This window comes from Miniopterus schreibersii (assembly GCF_964146895.1).
Source record: "Miniopterus schreibersii genome assembly, chromosome: 7".
NCBI lineage: Eukaryota > Metazoa > Chordata > Mammalia > Chiroptera > Miniopteridae > Miniopterus > Miniopterus schreibersii.
In genome coordinates, this window is record NC_138108.1 from 47,200,246 (window position 1) to 47,217,972 (window position 17,727).

At 37.5% G+C, this 17,727-nt stretch overlaps 1 protein-coding gene and 1 long non-coding RNA gene across 2 annotated transcripts in view; one reads left to right on the forward strand and one right to left on the reverse strand.

The window, feature by feature from the left end:
• The window catches only part of LOC308559932, a 38,407-nt gene continuing 20,680 nt past the window's right edge, over positions 1–17,727 (reverse strand). Inside the window, exon 3 of the long non-coding RNA XR_013999224.1 lies at positions 1–70. This is a non-coding gene — a long non-coding RNA (uncharacterized lncRNA). The remainder of the gene's footprint in view (positions 71–17,727) is intronic.
• The window catches only part of GRB14 (growth factor receptor bound protein 14), a 134,914-nt gene continuing 119,679 nt past the window's right edge, over positions 2,493–17,727 (forward strand). Inside the window, exons 1-3 of the mRNA XM_081143267.1 lie at positions 2,493–2,572; positions 14,072–14,169; positions 15,242–15,306. Coding sequence (XP_080999393.1) covers positions 15,293–15,306 — 14 coding nt within the window. The 5' untranslated portion in view covers positions 2,493–2,572; positions 14,072–14,169; positions 15,242–15,292. The remainder of the gene's footprint in view (positions 2,573–14,071; positions 14,170–15,241; positions 15,307–17,727) is intronic.

The following is a 17,727-nucleotide window of genomic DNA, read 5'->3' on the forward strand; positions in this document are numbered from 1 at the left end:
CTTCATAGGCTTCGCCGATGGTCTCCCTTGCATTCTGGCTTCTGGTTAGGCTCAGCCAATGAGAAAGACCCTGGAAAAACATTGGAAAGAATGGTTAAGCTTGAAATTAGGGTTTTTAGTGAGATGAGCTCCCTCTCTGCCAGGCTGTTGACTGAGTTTTACTGAAAGCTGGAGCTCTGTTGGGTAATCCTCTCCTGCAGCTGTAGTTGCCGGCTTCAGGTTCCAGTAATTGCTCCCTTCTTTTCAGGGATAGGAATGGTTATGGCTCCTTGCCCTTGCTATGTTAGTGTGCTACATTATCCTGTAATTGTTCCTTTATTAGGCTTTCCTCAGTTACACAACTTGACCTTGTTCCTGCCAGAACCCTTATTGGTACAACCTAAAACTTAAAACTCAACTGTTTTACTCTCAGGCACATACCCAAGAGAAACCAAGGCAAGAATGCTTCCCAGGAGACATGTTCAAGAATGTTTGCAATATGCTTTGCACACTCTGGTAATAATAGCAAACTCAAAAAAGCAAAGAAACAACCCAAAAGTCAATTGTGATATACTTGTCCAACATAATATTATACAAAAGTGAAAATTAATTATAACCACATGCAGCAATATAGATGGATCTTAGTAACCAAATGTTAAAGAAATATTTTGAGCCCTGGCTGGTTTGGCTCAGTGGTTAGAGCAACAGCCTGCAGACTGAAGGGTCTCGAGTTTGATTCCCAGTCAAGGGCATGTATCTTGGTTGCAGGGGTTTTGTTGTTGTTTTTAAATAAAATTTATTGGGTGACAATAGTTAATATGAACATATAGGTTTCAGGTGTGGGTTTCTATGTTATAAGATCTGTATATTGGTCTGTGTGCCCACCACCCAAAGTCATATCTTCTCCCTTGGTTGCAGGTTTGATCCCTGGCCTGGTCAGGGCATATGCAGGAGGCAACCAATCAATGTGCCTCTCTCATGTCAATGTCTCTCTCTCTCTCTCTCTCTCTCTCTCTCTCTCTCTCTCTCTCTCCCCTCCCTCCATTCCACTCTCTCTAAAAAAAAAAAAAAATCAATGGAAAAAATATCTTCAGGTGAGGATTAAATATATGTGTATATAAATTAGATGATAGATAGATAGATAGATAGATAGATAGATAGATAGATAGATAGATAGATAGATAGATAGATAGATGATAGATGATAGATAGATAGATGCAAGTCATAGAAGGCAAAATATAACAATAACCTTTTTACAAAATTAAAGATCTATCATTTATATACACATATGTGAGCTAAAACTTTTAAAAAGTGAAGCATGATAAACCACATTTTGGACAGTGGTTATCTCTGAGAACAAAGTAGCAGCATAGAATGGATTAGGATAGACAAGAAGCACATGGATCGATTATTGGTAATATTTTATTATTCTATGTTATAAATTATCTGGTGGATTCAGGGGTTAAAATTAATTAATAAATCAGTTAAACAAAAACAAATGTATAATTGATTACTGTTAAAAATAAAAATAAAAAAACAGGTTTAGAAGGTCTAGAATTCCAAGCTAAGAATTTAAACTGTAAGTCATCTGAATTTTTTAAGTTAATCTGCCCAAAGTGGACGAAAGCAGAAAATCCTTTGCCAAATCCAAGCGTGAGGTGATGGAGTTCTGGCCCTAGAGTCATGGCCGTGGCACAGGAAGAGAACTGGAAGAAACAAGAAGCAAGGCTAATAACCGATAGCATTTTTGATGGAAATACAAAAGGCCAAACCAAGAGAGAACTGAAATAGGAGGCCAGGAGTTAATAATCCGGGACAAATGTTTCCATGGCAGAATTTTTGAAGCTATCATTTAAAATATAATCTTTTAAGGATATATGAAGAGTTTTGAACCATTTGATGCTATCTCCATAGTGACTAAATTTATACTAAGTGATACTGAATATCTTCATTTCTAGGGCTCTTCCCAGTCCTTAGTATTTACTAGGAATTGAACACAAAAGCAAAGCAGTGACACTCCAAATCATGGTTAGGTTTTAGCTACGTCTGCTAGATCAGTTATATCTATCCAGCTGATAGAAATTGTCCAAAGTTGCTGTTTTTTGTGTCAGGTTTTTTGTATTTTTGTTTGTTTTTATAGGGGGAGGAATACCATTAAAAAATATAAAGGGTTGGTCACCCAGCCAAAAAGGTTAAAGAAGCCCTATTCCAAACTAGAGTGTAAATTGTCACTGTTCAAATGTCAATTACTCTTAAATTTAGAATACATTTTTGTAACCAAACATTTCTCTGAAATAGTTAAATGGTACCGTTTCCTGCATTCAATAAAAATAACAAATCTCATTAGTGAATTTAACCCTGTGGGTTGAGTTGTTAGTCCTAGTACTCTATTTATACAATTATTTTTCAAGTTGATTTCCTATTTTTATCTTGTCCTTCAACTGCAGTATAGTTCAGGGTTGCCTATTTTTAGTGCCCTCAAGTACCACACGTCAGAAATGCTTTAACACCTCACTGTGAAACGACGGCAGTACTGGACGGCACCTTCTCTCCAGCAGGCTACTTGTGCTTATGTTATCTTCAAATTTAAAGGGTGAGTTTAAAGTTTCCTATACACCTACCATAAAGAATAGTCATGCTATTGCAAGATGAAAAAAAGAAAAATAAAATATTTTGATTACCCCTGTATTTTAAAAGAAACCTCAAAAACCTTGTCTACAAATGGGATATTTAATACAAATATTTAATACAAATGCCAAAGCTAAAGTAAATCATTTTAGTAACCCATGGACTTGTGGCTGACTCTGTCCAGTGTTGATTTTAGGAATCCTAATGTGAAAATCGTCTTGTTTTATTTTTAAAGGAGAAAAAAAAAAATCGGACAAATAAACTTGGCTTCTTGAGGATTCTTTGACAGCTTTCTTTTCTTTTTAAAACCCTTGTCTAGATGAGCTGTTTGTGGAAAAAGCTGACATGCACTTTAATATGAATTTAAAATCTGCTTCAATCATCTTTGATACTCGAGTGGGGGCCAAAATGACAAGTGTGTTTATGGATATCTAGTTAATATTTTTGCAGATTATCCAAATCGCCTTATTTCTAGAAGGCTGAGAAGCAGGATCAGAAGGCGAAATGGCTTGAATTATGACGTGAGGCTAACCGGCTGGGTAAATGGGATGCACGGTCCCTCCCCCGTAGCCCTCAGCCTGTCGGTGCCATCTGCTGCATAATGTGGGGAACAACTGAGCTCCTCTTCGACAAACACGGCCTGTTGGTCTTTTCATTTCTTCCCAGAGCACTCGTTTCATCAGGACAAAGGTCTCCACAGCACCACAGAGATTTTTACTTTAAGGAATGTGACAAAACAAAATTAGGATCGCTTTCTTAAAACTTTAAGTGGTCACAAAGAAATGAGAAGAAAAATGTGAAAACAGATTATCCCAAGGGTGTCTGCCCAACACAATGCTCCTGTTGTGAAATCCCACTTGCCAATCCAATGAAAGGGTATGATTTGCCCTGGAAATACCGCAGAGTTCGAGACTCAGTCGCCAGGGTGTGGAATAGCAAAGGCAAGTATGGTTTCACTGGGTTGCAGTAGCAAACGGTGACACGTGAACATCTAGAGAGATGTAACATCCCTGTTAAATTATTCACGCTGTACTTCCCTTAGCACTTAACACAATTGTAGTTTGTTTGTTTATTTATTTATTTATTTTTAATTATATCTTTATTGATTACAGAGAGAGGGAAGGAGAGGGAGAGAGAGAGATAGAAACATCAATGATGAGAGAGTCATTGATCGGCTGCAGCCCGAAACCCGGGCATGTGCCCTGACCGGGAATCGAACCCCAATTGCCTGGATCCTAGGTCGATGCTCAACATTGAGCCACGCCCAGCTGGGCCACAATTGTAGTTTAAAAGTTATCTGTCCAGTTATTTATTTAATGACTGTTTTCCCTACTAATCTTTATTCTTCATGAGGACAGAACCATTTCTATCTTATCTACCCTCATCCAGAGTCCATAAGACATGATAATAACAGCATCTAACATCTATTTTCCCTTACCATATGTTCTTCTAAATGCTTTACTGATATTAATCACTTAAATCTATAATAACAATAGGTATGTTATTACCTCCATCTTACAAATGAGGAAACTGAGGAAAAAAATTACCCAAGATCTCAGGTCTAGTAAATAGAAATATCTAGTAAATAGGAACCCAGGTACTCTGGCTTCAAAGTCCCCATTCCTCCATATTGCCTGTCAGACTAAGCCCGCAATATAAATATTTATTGAAACAATGGATGAGCAATTAAGTAAATTACTTTTTTTAAAAAGTCTGGCTAAGTGAGAAATCATTTAAATTTTTCTTCTACTCTCTCATTAGAAATATTGATCCATGCCCCTATGATTGTAAGAAAATAGTGATAGTCAATAGTACTGATAGGACAATAATATGGCAAAGGTCAAGCTTCAATCTTGATACAACTATTGCAGAATTGAAAGAAATCTTGGTCATTTACATTAAATTTGCTCAAAGTTGTCTAGATTTATATCTAAACATATTCTGCCATAAATACACATAAATACGTTAGAAAGCACAGAACTCTTTCATAGGACTTGTAAAAGTGGCTTACAAATTTAGAAATTCCTGTAAATGAATTCATTTATCGGTTTTAAAAACATTCATTAAAAGCCAATAGTGTGGTGAAGGCCTGGAGTGAGGCGGGCAAGTGGGGGGGAGAAGGGGTCAAGGGGGGGACATCTGTAATACTTTCAGCAATAAAGATATATTTCTGAAAAGTTGGGAATGTTAAACCTGAAATAAATAAATAAATAAATAAATAAATAAATAAATAAATAAATAAATAATAAAAACATTCATTAAGTGTCCACTCTGTAAAGTGCTCTGGCTTGTAACCCATTTCCCACTTCTCCCCAAGGCATTTTAGCATCCCTTCTATAGAGGAAAATAACTCTGAATGGCCACTTTCTCCAAATTTGTATTCATTGTGTATTTTGAGTTTGGGTTGATTATTACTAGTCTCTATTTTAATAGATTTCTACAAGGGAGCAGACAAATTTCAGTTTCATAAATAATAAAATTCTCTAAGAATCATAGATATGTATACTAATAAATACATTTGCTTATTCCAAAATTCTACTTTATGATAAGTTAAGTAATGGTTAACCGAGGAGAGACTTTATTGCTTTTGCTAGGATCAGCTTCATTCAGGAGTGCAAGGGGTCTCGAGTAAGGCAGTGAGGTTTGCAGGGAGCTGGTGATGCCACCCATTTACCTGGCGGTTCTAGCTAAGCCACTTAATTTCTCAGAGCCTCGCTTTCTTCATTAGTAACACTAAGCTGCTGTTAAATGACCCATGTCTCTCCAGAAAACACAGAATTTAATGAATCATCGCACCAATACTGTGAATTTAATAGTAATATGTTTTAAAGTAGCCATTTTTAAGGGCATAAAGGCCCTGTCCTTTCTGGAGATCTAGATTCCATCAGAGTGATACTGTTTCTCTATGAGGAAATAGAATGAGCTATGGAGAAGCGCCTTGTGCAAATGATCTCATTCGGGAGGCACCTAGGGGACAGAGACTTGTCATTGCCAAGTAAGTCACATTTAAATTCCCTCAAACCTTGAGAAATAATGTGAGGGAAAGTGCAAAAATAGCACAGTCATTCCTTTGGATCAAGTCGACTTCCAGGCCTCCTGAGAGCACCACAGCTGTGTATTCATCTACATGCAAAGAGAAATAATAGAATCGTCTATATTTGGCACATGGCACTTTTCTATGCACCAGTGTGCTCATCTATCAATATATTTTATGCTGAGCCTTTCGGGGAGGGAAGATCCACCGTGCACATGGCCTGGTGCACAGCTACAGACATATATTGAAGATGCTTTTCCCCCCCTGCAATACGGAAAATTGCAAGAGCACACAGGCCCACTAAGCCAACCAGAATGAAACTAGAGGCAGCTGTATCTGCTTGAAACCGTGGAAAGAATTGAGATTGACAGAGTTGCAGGGCTAGGAGGTTAATGAGTCCATAGTCCTGCCTCCAGGCAGAACTGTCCCGAACCATTCCAGGCAAATGACAGCTCAGCCTCTTGGGGGGAAAAATCTTTATAACGTGCTTCGGTAACATATTCCATTGTCTAAATGTCCTCGTCGTCATGAAGTTCTGAAAGCAATGTAAGTCCACCCCTCTTCTCTGCGTAATCTCCATGTTGACAGATTCAGAGAATAAATTGACAGAAACGTCAAAGATGATGAGAGCCTTAGAGATGGGCCCCAGAATTGATTATAGTCACCTTTCCAGACACCTCAGAGGAGAGAATAGTTAGTGAGTCTGCGGATTGTGGTTCTAGTTATGGTAATAGTATGGGTCCAACTATTTGTTTTTATAAATAAGATCTGTTTATCATGAGCCACTAAATGAAATTTTGCTTTGCACTTCATAGCAAGGACCCATGGGTTTAGCAAACACTATGTTGCCCTAAAACATATAATCTAAGAATAGTTCCTTACATAAAAAAACAAAGGAAGTACAGAACAGCTGCACAAAAGGGCCCATGCACTTTATTTCCCAGTTCTTTCTTGTCACAGTATTTGAATCTATGGGTACTTTCTCACATATAATACTTCTAATAACAAATTACTGCCTTCTTTCACTTCTTTCATTGAAAACTGGCGTACACTTCTAGAAATTATGAATGGGTTGGCAGCATTGTATAGAGAAAAGAGTAGATTTTGGAGACCAAGTTCAAATTCCTTGTTTACTACTTATCATTTGCATGGTGTGTAGTAAGCTGCTTGATCTCTGAGCTTTATTGGCCTCCACTGTAAGGTGGAACTACTAACATCTATTTCACACTGGCCTTGGAGGGTAAAACAGGATAATACAGTCCTGGTAAAAGTATCTAGGGCCTCGCCGGCCCCAGAATCAAAGTAGTTGACCATGAATCTGACCTTTCTGACACCCACTGCCTTTCTTTCCTTTTCTCCATTCCTTGTAAGATCTGAGAAGCAATTGAGTGGGGGACAAACCAGCCCCCTCTGAGTGTGTCACCAGGCTGTGTTTATGCCTCCGTTAGGCATCTTCTCTCTGTTGCTGATCCCCATGCAAACTCATGGGAGATATCCCTTAAGGTCATAAAGGGTAAGGGCAAAGAGACCTTCTAATGCCAAGCTAAACCTGATGCTGGATTTTAACTTGAATTTAAAAATAAAAAAAATCTGTGATGTTACATTTGTACTTTGAACAAGTAGATGGAATTCAAATTCTAAAACACTATATTCATTTTTAGAAAGCTGAAATAGAACTGCTTTGTGCAAAGGATAAAAAGACTGATTCAAAGATAGACTACAATTTAGTTCACAGGAATGAGCAATAAAGTAACTTATTTATTGTGAAGTAGAAATGCTAATATCTGCATGATTAGAAATAGATTTAGGTAAATTCTTATTATCAAATAAATATGTTCGTATTACAAAAAACAGATAAATGTAGATGTTTTAAAATATCACTCCTAATTTTATGATCCAGAGGCAACCACTGATAATTTTGGGTACCTATTCTATCTTTTTCTGCAAATATTCTTTTTTTTTTTTTTAACTAATAAAATGTTTTATTTTATTTTTCTCATATATTTTATTTTTTTATCTTTTTATGGAATTTTTTTTGGTGACACTAGTTAACAAAATTATACAGGTTTCAAGTGCACAATTCTACATTCTACAACACATCATCTGCAACACTGTATTGTGTGTTCACCACCCCAAGTCAAGTTTTCATTCATCACCATTTATCCCCCCATCCCCTCCTCCCTCTCCCACTCGCCCTACCCCCTCCTCCGGCAATCACCACACTGTTGTCCCTGTCCATGAGTTTTCTCTCTCTCTCTTTTGTTCTCAATTCCCCCAACCCCCTTACCTTCTGCACATATTCTGACAAGTAAGAACACTTTCAAGTTCAAGTTCTGTCACTTATTAGTTGGTCTTGGGCAAGTTATTTAGTTGCTCTAAGCATCTATCACTGCAACTGAAAACTGGTATCAGCTCCATAGTTACTGTGATGATTGGTGCATTAATGCCTATAAGCACTCAGTATTGTGTATGGTGCATAATAAGAGTTCCATTATGTCAGCTATTGTTCTTATCCTTGCTGTGTATTTTAAATGAAAAAATGGTAATTCAAGGAAAGGAAATGAAGGTCACTAGCAAGCTACCGTGACTTGGGTTTTTGGAATCTGTGCAGTACAGAGAGATTTCTCACGTAACAACAACATAATGGACAATTTATTGAATGCATTACTCTGTGGTTCCAGACATTATGATGTCATGACTCATTCCATCCTCACAACAGTCCTGAGACAAGGTAGTATTAGTATTATCCCCATTTTACACATGAGTAAACTGAGTCAAAGTCAGGGTAAGTAGCAAAGGCTCACAGCTAAGTGGCAAAGCTGGTATTTGAACGCAATCTGTCTGAGTTCGAGTTCATATTTATAAGCAGACATAGAAGAGTTTAATATTGAGCAGGGATTTTTGGAAATATTACAGTTTAAGTCAAACATTCTACAAAGTACATGACTTGCAATTAATTAGAAAAGAACCAAAAAGATTAATACCAGGAAAAGAATTAAATGGGCGTCCTATTCTTTTAGCTAGAACAGTTTGCAATGTTTCCAATTGGCCCGTTACGCCCATCCAACAAAGTTACAGGGCCTCACATTCCATCCATTTCTTCTGAACTTGGTAGGTAGTTAGAAATGGTGAGACAGCAAGCAGTGTTCTTGGAAAAATAGATTTGTATTACCTGTGGCAACAGACTGCGCTGCAAGAAATTCTTTGGCATAAAATAAGGCTGAGTATACACAGTTGATCTCTCAGATGGTGTGGGTTTGGAAACATAAAGTGGACAAGCCAAACCCTTTAAATCTCCCTTTTCCTTTGAACTGAATTCCAGAATGCGTGTGGGTTTTTTGTTTTGTTTTATGTCACTAGGTAGCATTTGTGTTTATTCTTATTTATTCCTGCGTAATATATTACTGGGTGGATGTAACAATGGCTATGGAATGAAAACAAGATTTCTCAGTCATTCCAAAGTAAGTTAAAAGTTCTGTGCTCTCCCAGCTTATCTACTCATCTCTTTTGGATAGTGATGAAAAAAAAGACAAAGCAAAGCATCCCAAAGTACAGGTATGTATAATGATAAAGCAAAATTGCTCTTAACTTTTGGGTAAAACTGTATATTCAGATATGGCTGATGGAAGTGTAAATTGGCATATTCCTTTTAGAAAACAATTTGGCAACACTTAACAAAGTGTACTAGAGATGTTCAAGCCATTTGGCACAGTTCCCCCTATTCCTAGGAATGTCTCCTAAGGCAATAATTACAAAGAAAAATAAAAGTAGAGAGAATTCAAATGTTATGGTAATTATAAATAAAATCTAAGGAGCAAACTGATTGCTCAACAATAGAGAAACAGATAAGTAAACATCCATGGAATACTTTGTTCCTCCAGAGAACTAGAAACATGAACTGTAAATAACCGAAAAACAAAAAGTTTAAAAGCAGAGCCCTAAATGATTTGTGTATTTAATTCTAAGATATGATGTAGATAAACTGGAAGGTAACATTGAATAAAAGAAGCATCGCTGTTAAAATAGGAATAAAGTCTATATAATTTTTCTTCTTAAATTTCTTTAAGTGTTGCTTGAATATGCAAGAGAATTAACAAATGAAATGAATAAATGGGTGGAGAGGTTTCTTTGTCATTAGAAGAGCAGGTAACTCTTCCTCCCCCCACCCCAAAGAGAGTGAAACCAACCACCCAAACACATCAAAAATTCAACTCCTTGACACCCACCTTCAGGGAGGGCTGCCGTGTTTAGTGCTTCCGTGTGAAATAGCCACTCCAGCGAGAAAGAGACTGAATGAACTTTTGGACTAGGGTCTTCAATTTGCAGTAAGATTTCACTTCGAAAATTAGATTATAGCCATTCTTCCTCTCGCGCTCTCTCTTTTGAAAACTACAGCAGAGAGAGCGAGATTGCTCCTTTCCTCCTTCCTCTTACCAAATTGTTTTCCCTGATCATCAACATAGCTTTAAGGGTTCCTTCTATTCACACCCCCCCTTATCTTATATCTTAATATGATTATTTTACCTTTCATTTCTATTTGTTATTCATAGTGGATTCTATAATGCGCTTTATTCTCACCCTGTTTTGTGTCTTTTTTAAAGACACCCTCCTGGCTGACTGGCTATGTTTTTATTTTTAGTAGTGGACATAAAGAAGGTTAACTCAACTCCAGCTCTTTCTTTTGTTACATAATTTCTCAGAACTAAATGATAATGGCTTTGTCACTAAGAACCTCTTATTACTCCTGTCTTTGATTCAAATTCTCCGTTGCAAACAGAGAAAATGCTTTAAATTTCTTTACATTTATCCAGTATAAATAGATGCTTTATGGGGAAAGTTAACTTTTTTTTACCTGTTATTAAAACATTTTTTGTCTCTTAGTTTTTATAGTTTGTCTTAAAGTTGATTAGTATTTCTATTTTTTCACTCACGTTGGAGTAAACTAGGTAGGCATCTACTGACTTTATCTGCAATGATTATGCCTTCATTTTGTGTTGCTAGTCATTTATTTTCTGAGTTACTCAGACTGAAACATTTTCTTTCCCAAGTGGATCATTGCCGTAAAGCACTTTTAAACATAATAAATATAAGTATAAACTGGGCTTTTCACTTTGTCATGAAGTCTTGCTAATAGGCAAGGACACTAACTTTATTCTTTGCATTAGGTCTTTTAGCATTTGAAAGTATCATATATAGGCACATGCTTCTCTAAATGGGAGCGTAACACCATGGGACGACGTCTCTGTTTTCACAAGTGACATGCAATGCACTCCTGAGGCTTGCTTTAACCATCAGAGGTGAGCGCTCGAGCAATGTCATCATGGAACAACATGCACATACTTAGCACTCATTTAACAATACTCACTGAGAACCTACTGTGTGTTAGGCAAAATGTGGGGCCCTGGGGTACAACAGGATGCAAAACTTCACCCTTGCCACGTCCTGCGCTCTTCACCTGCAAAATGGGAAACCGATAGTTTGTCTTTAAGGCCCCTTTTAAATGCAAAGTCTCTACCAATTCTGATTGCTTGTATTTCAAGAATCATAGGAGATTACACATTTCAGTAAAAGTAAAATGTGTGTGAGTGTTGTTTTTTAAGATTAAGTGTACATGGCTCAATATTTAGAGTTTACCATGGTAGACATTAACTGGTGAATGCTTGGATTATCTTTGAATATGGCTATTTATGTTTCCCAAGTTATGTGTATTGCATAAAGAAATTTAAATGTGCCTGTTGCCCTTTGCCCTCAGAAAACTGAGCAAAGGCAATGAAACATGATAGGCACAACACCACGCAACAGGAGAAGGGGTTTTTACATACAGGCTAAAACCATTCCTTGAAAAATTCAGTGCAGACACTGAATACTTCTACTACCATGATACTGAGATGAAAGGATGGTCCCATATTAATACACTGACTCTTTGGAAAACCCAATATTAAAATTTCTAAGTGCATAGCAGAAGTGTATTAGTTTCATGTTATACCACAAGTTATTTATAGGTTTTCTTAAGAAAAACCATTTATGATCTCTCCAACTAGCACATTTATAACATGATTTCATGTGCAAATTTTTCAGCTCTGTGCGATTTTTCGTAACAAATCTATTGTGCAGAGCATGGTCTACTTGCAATGTTGTTACGCTGCACTAAAGGAGGCTGAGTAGCCTCAAGGTCATTCAGAATGGTGTTTGGCTTCTGTGTGAAGACAGCCCCAAGCTATTTAAGGAATAGCTGGCTGCTAGAGAGCTTGGAGCAAATTTATGGCCCTTCTCTAGGAAGTGTATGTTTCTTAGATGTTAACCTCACTCCTGGCTCCATTTAACTTTTCCACTCTTATTTTTCCCTTTACTTTGTTTTAAAACACTTCTTAATTTAAAAATTAAAAAAAAAAATCTTTCTCTGTGAAAAAGAACTCCACAACCTTTCAATAATCTTCCTTAAATTGATGTTGGTGCACATCTAGATATAAATAAACAAACAAGGGCTAAATAATTTGTGTGATTATTAGGAAACCAAAAAGATCAAAATTCAGGAATAGCCATTGACTTTATTAGGTTTATGCTAAAGTAGGAAATGAATAACCATAAAAATCATCACTTTTTAACAAACAGTAACTCACATGCTGATAAACACAAAGAGCGAGCATGGAAAACTGACCTATTTAAATATGTGGTTTTCCTTGAAGGCATCCTATCACACTTATTTATAAATTAAATTCTACAGAGTATAGGAGTCTACATAGACTAAGGCATTTGAAAATTCTACTTTAATCCTTAAAATGTTACATTAAAGTTGATTTACAGCATGACCTTCATGCAAATACCTAAGGTATCTACATTAATACACAGTGAAAGGATAGTAATCAGTGAAACTTCTGCGATTTCCACATGAATCAACAGTGGTAGATTGCTCAATGTAACAATTACATCATGCTTAATTTATGTGGAAATTTTTGGATATGTTTTACATGTCTGTGGTAAATCAGTTGGGAATCTTAATTGAACATTTTTCTGTGATAAATTTCTTTGTAAACACTGAAATAATATTCTTACATAACTACCAGTTTATTTTGAAAGACTCCAACCACCCCAAATTATTGTATTATTTTCTTGTATGATCTGAAGCTTGTATCCTTCTGGAATTTATTTTCCTTTTCTGTAGCAAATAATTCTAACCTTTATTACATTTTATTTCCATCCCATAGCTGGTTAGCATTTTTAATTTTATTTATTTATTTTTAAAAAAATATATATCTTTATTGATTTCAGAGAGAGGAAAGGAGAAGGAGAGAGAGAGAGAGATAGAAACATCAGTGATGAGAGAGTCACTGATCGGCTGCCTCCTGCACGCCCCCAACTGGGGATTCACCCGCAACCCGGGCATGTGCCCTGACCGGGAATTGAACCTTGATCACCTGGATCCTAGGTCGACACCGCTGAGCCATACCTGGCAGGGCCTGGTTAGCATTTTTTAAAACTCAAAATATTTATGTATTTTTTAACATATTACTTATCATGGTGAGCTATCATCTCTTCAATAGTGAAAAATGTTTAGAATTAAAATTTTACAGTCTTTTCCACAATAATACGCTCCCTATTTCCAGACTCAATTAAATCATTATCAAGAATATTTAGGAAAGGAGTTCAATTTCATGGTAGAGACTAGTTGAAATTTCATGCTTATGGTTAGTACAAGAAAGAGTTTCTGTAAAGCTGAGAAATAAATATTTTTAATCATAAAAGTACTTTCTAAAAATCAGTAACTCTCTCCATAGTCTTTACATCTATAAAGTCTAAGAATGAGAACCTCTCTAAGGCTTAAATCAATAACTGATGAAATGTTTCAATCAAATAAACTCTATTTTGAAATTTTTTATATGCCCATTTACTTGAAATATAATATTTCTTTCTAGAGCTCTAATTCCTTTAATAATGTAATTTAACTTAAATAGATGCAAATTTATATTATTCCAATAGTTATAAACTAAAATTGGACTATTATATTTTCCAGAAAAATGAGTCAACAACAAATTAGAAAACTGTTTCAGCCAGAGCTCTTGTTTGCAAAGAAACAAGGTAAATAAATAGCAACAACAACAAAGCAACATGATACAGCAAAAGGGGATGTGGATGCTGCTGGGCTTGCTCTTCAGCTGAGGCCTTAACAGGATTTTGTGACTCCCCTTATCCATTACACTTTCCTTTGCCTTCATCTTGAACCTCAGTGGGTCCTGATTTTTCACCCATTGTGGTGAGGGGTCCGAGCCCCTGGTGGCCTTGCTTAAACCAGGTTGCAGTAGGCTGACATTTTCTTCCTGCCCCCTGGCAGTAACCCTACCTTCCCTCAAGGGGAACAAGCAAACATAGTAATAAAATACCAACGGTAACAATCTTTTCTCTGTTTGTTTTTGTTTTTGCCTGTTCATATAGGGCACGAAGAGCCCAAGCTGATTCGCTGAAGCCTTCGCTGGAATTCCTATTCTTATGGTACTATTCTACCAGAAAGCAAACAATTGGCAAGTGCGTCGGTAAGTAGAATCCTGAGAACCTCCACCCCAGTTTTGAGCCCTAGGAGTCCAGACTTGTATATTCTGGCCAAATGGAAGCATAACTCCATGTGGTAGTCATTTGTTTTGAGCGTAAACCGTATTCTGAAGGACAGTACCTCAAATCCCAGGTTGCTGACCTTGGCTACACGCATCTGAATCTTCAATGCCTAGTTCATTCTGAGTAATGGGGTATGCAATAGTACCAGTGAATCCCTTAGACAGCAGCCCATTGCCTTGTTTGTCCTTTGGAAAATGAGTTCCATTAACTGAATCTATTTTTCATGGGATATCATGGCCTTGCATAAGGCAACCAATTAATCTATAGATAGTGCAGTGACAAAGAAAAATGACCAAATCCAGAATATTTACTGTAATAAGAAAAAAATGGCTGCTGCCCATTCCCCATTCCCCCAAAGATGATAGGCGTCATGCACAGACATATTAGCACCAAATAGTTCTTTGGTTCCTCTAGATATAATGCTTTTCAGGAGCTCATGATCTGTCTCTGATAAAAGAAAATGCAACATTCATCAAAGCTGTAGCCAGATGGCCATTGATGAGAAATCCATGTTTTTGAAACTGAGATAATCTTCATTTCCTCCATGATGAATATTGGTTTCATGAATCCACTGGAATTGCTGAGCAAGGAGGTTGACTATACCTACCGAGTGGGCCACCTTATCCTAGAGGCCTTGTGGTGAACATATAGCTTCCTGAGAAATATACTCACATTTTGAGCTCATTCTCACAACGTAACTTTCCTCCAATCCTGCTCTTCCCAACTGCCGAGCCATCAACTGAATTGGTGTAGGTTCCTGTTCTGTTATCTTTGCTGCTTAAAAAATCAATCCACAGCTTAGCAGCTTAAACAATTTTATTATGATCATGGACTCTTCAGGTAAAAAATTCAAGTGGAATATAGTGGGGGTGGCTTTTGTCTGTTCTATGATGTCTGCTGCCTTACCAAAGAAGTCTTAAAGCTTGGGGATGACTTGATGACTAGGGGCTGGCACCATCTGAAGCTTCATTCACTCATATATATTGTACCTAGATTGGGCTACCTCAACGACAAGGACTGCTGACTGGAGCATGACCACACAGCATGAGGACCACAAGGTAATAGGATTTTATTCCAGGTGACCACAGGGCATAATTTAATTAGCTGTTTCACATTTTGCATACTAGAACCAAGCAGATCTAAATTCCATCCCTGAAATGACTAAGTAGGATTTTAAATTCCTTTAACCTCAACTAAGCCAGATAAAAGCCCTGAATTCTGCCAATTTCAAAGAGATTCTGTGCTGCAACTCTCAACTGGCATTAATTTCTGTTTATGTCAGGGTCTTAGTTGCACAACAGAAACTGACTCTGGTTTCTACTAAGCAGAAAAGGACTGCATTGGAAGAATACAGGTTGGCTCATAGTCCATAGAAGGGCTAAAGAACCAAACTCAGAAAATGGGCCTGAATTGAGACTGGGAAGCAGAGAATGTAGCTAAACTAAGCTAATGTCTCAAGATCAGCCTGTATAGGACATTGTCATTAGCAGTGCCACCCCTGGATCCTTGCTGTTGCTGCTGCTAGCATGAGTACCTACCACCACTGTGACTTAATTACTCTGTGGCCTCGAGAACAACCCTTAACTACCCCTGATTCTCACTTCCTACAGATCCAACATTTCTGCATGGAGCCTCCTGCTGGCTCAACCTAAGAGACATGCCAACATTGCAGATCTCTGGGTGAGAAGAGAGGGTAAATGCTCTTCCACCTCCCTAGAAGGAGGTGGGGTTTTGCTTCACCACATTCACGCAACAGAATTCCTACCAAATAGAAAGGGGGCTTAGATTATGCACCGACAAAAAGTAAAGCAAATACCCATTGAACTTGCTTAATCTGATTATTTAATACTTAAAATGAATGAATGGGTGAATTGACAGTAAGATTTAATTAGTTTAAGCAAATACTTTAATAAAAAGAGTCCCCCCAAATCTGGCCTTGGTGTTGTAATGGGACTGGGTAAATCATTTAACCTCTCTAGTTCTCTTTTGTCATGTATAAAATGAGGGTTTGCTCTGATCTCTAAGTTTCATTATAACTATCTTCTTTTTTAAAATTGTCAGTGTTATTTGCAGGGGCTCATCCACATGGTGGAGCTATATGCCTAGGACTTGGCAGTACCCACTGTACTAGTTTTAAAACATTAAAGAAACACTTAGTTGTTGTTTTTAATTAAAAATTTTTAATGTTGACATTATTGCAAGTGTCCCCTTTTTCCTCCCCTTTGCCCACACCCATCCACCCCTCCCTCCCCCTCCCTTGGCCTTCACTAAACTATTGTCCTTGCCCATGGGGTATGCATGTATGTTCTTTAGCTAAGCCCTTCACCTTCTTTATCCAGTCACCCCCACCCCCCTCCCCTCGGGCACTGGCCAGTCTGTTTCAGGTGTCCATGCTTCCGGTTCCATTTTGTTTGTCAATTTATTTTGTTCATTAGATTCCACATATTAGTGAGATCATAAGGTATTTGTCTTTCTCTGACTGGCTTATTTTGCTTAGCATAGTAGTCTCCAGGTCCATCCATGCTGTCCCAAAGGGTAAGAGTTCTTTCTTTTTTACAGTCGAATAGTATTTGTGAATGTCCCACAGCTTTTTCATCCACTCATTTGCTTTTGGGCACTTGGGCTGTTTCCAGATCTTGGCTGTTGTAAATAATGCTGCTATGAACAAGGCGATGCATATATTCTTTCTGATTGATGTTTTGGGTTTCTTAGGATACATTTCCAGAAGTGAGATCGCTGGGTCATAAGGCAGCTCCATTTTTAATTTTTTGAGGAAACTCCATAATGTTTTCCACAGTGGCTGCGCCACAGTCTGCATTCCTACTGACAGCGGTAAACCAAGTTTTGGGTTTTTTGTTTTGTTTTGTTTTTAAATCACAACAGATTGCTTTTATGTTTGCCTATAAACATATAACAAAAGATTATTGAACAAAGTTGATTAAATTTAATGAGTATGCATCTAATTTTCCATTGTGTGTGCAGAAATTTGGGAAATTTTTTTGGCACAGTCTCATTTTACTTTTTGAACTCCAACACAGCTTGATTGTCTGGAGATAGCCATAGTCTGGAGAACAGGAAACTCAGGAACCAAGAGAGTGTGGGTTCTGGCACAGAAACCTTCATAAGAGACATTGCTCCAAAGTTCTCCATGAGAAAATTTGGGGACTTTCCATTTAATTCATCTCATCTGAGTCATTCCTTCAGTGCCCTAAATGTCGTCTCCGAGGACGACCGAACCATTTCACAATAACACAGGATCTCTTCTCTCCCCTTTGGGAAAGATCACACTATTCTTTAGAAGAAAATATGATGGTGCTCCGGAGTTGCCTGCCTTCCCTTTTCACAGTGTGTCTATTAGGAAGTTTCTTAAGCTTACAGGGAATTCCCCTGAATCCATCTTTTGGCAGCTAATACCGAATCAAGACTAAATCTTCAGAGATTTCATTTGTAGTGGTTCTCTCAGTCCTCCTATGTGAATG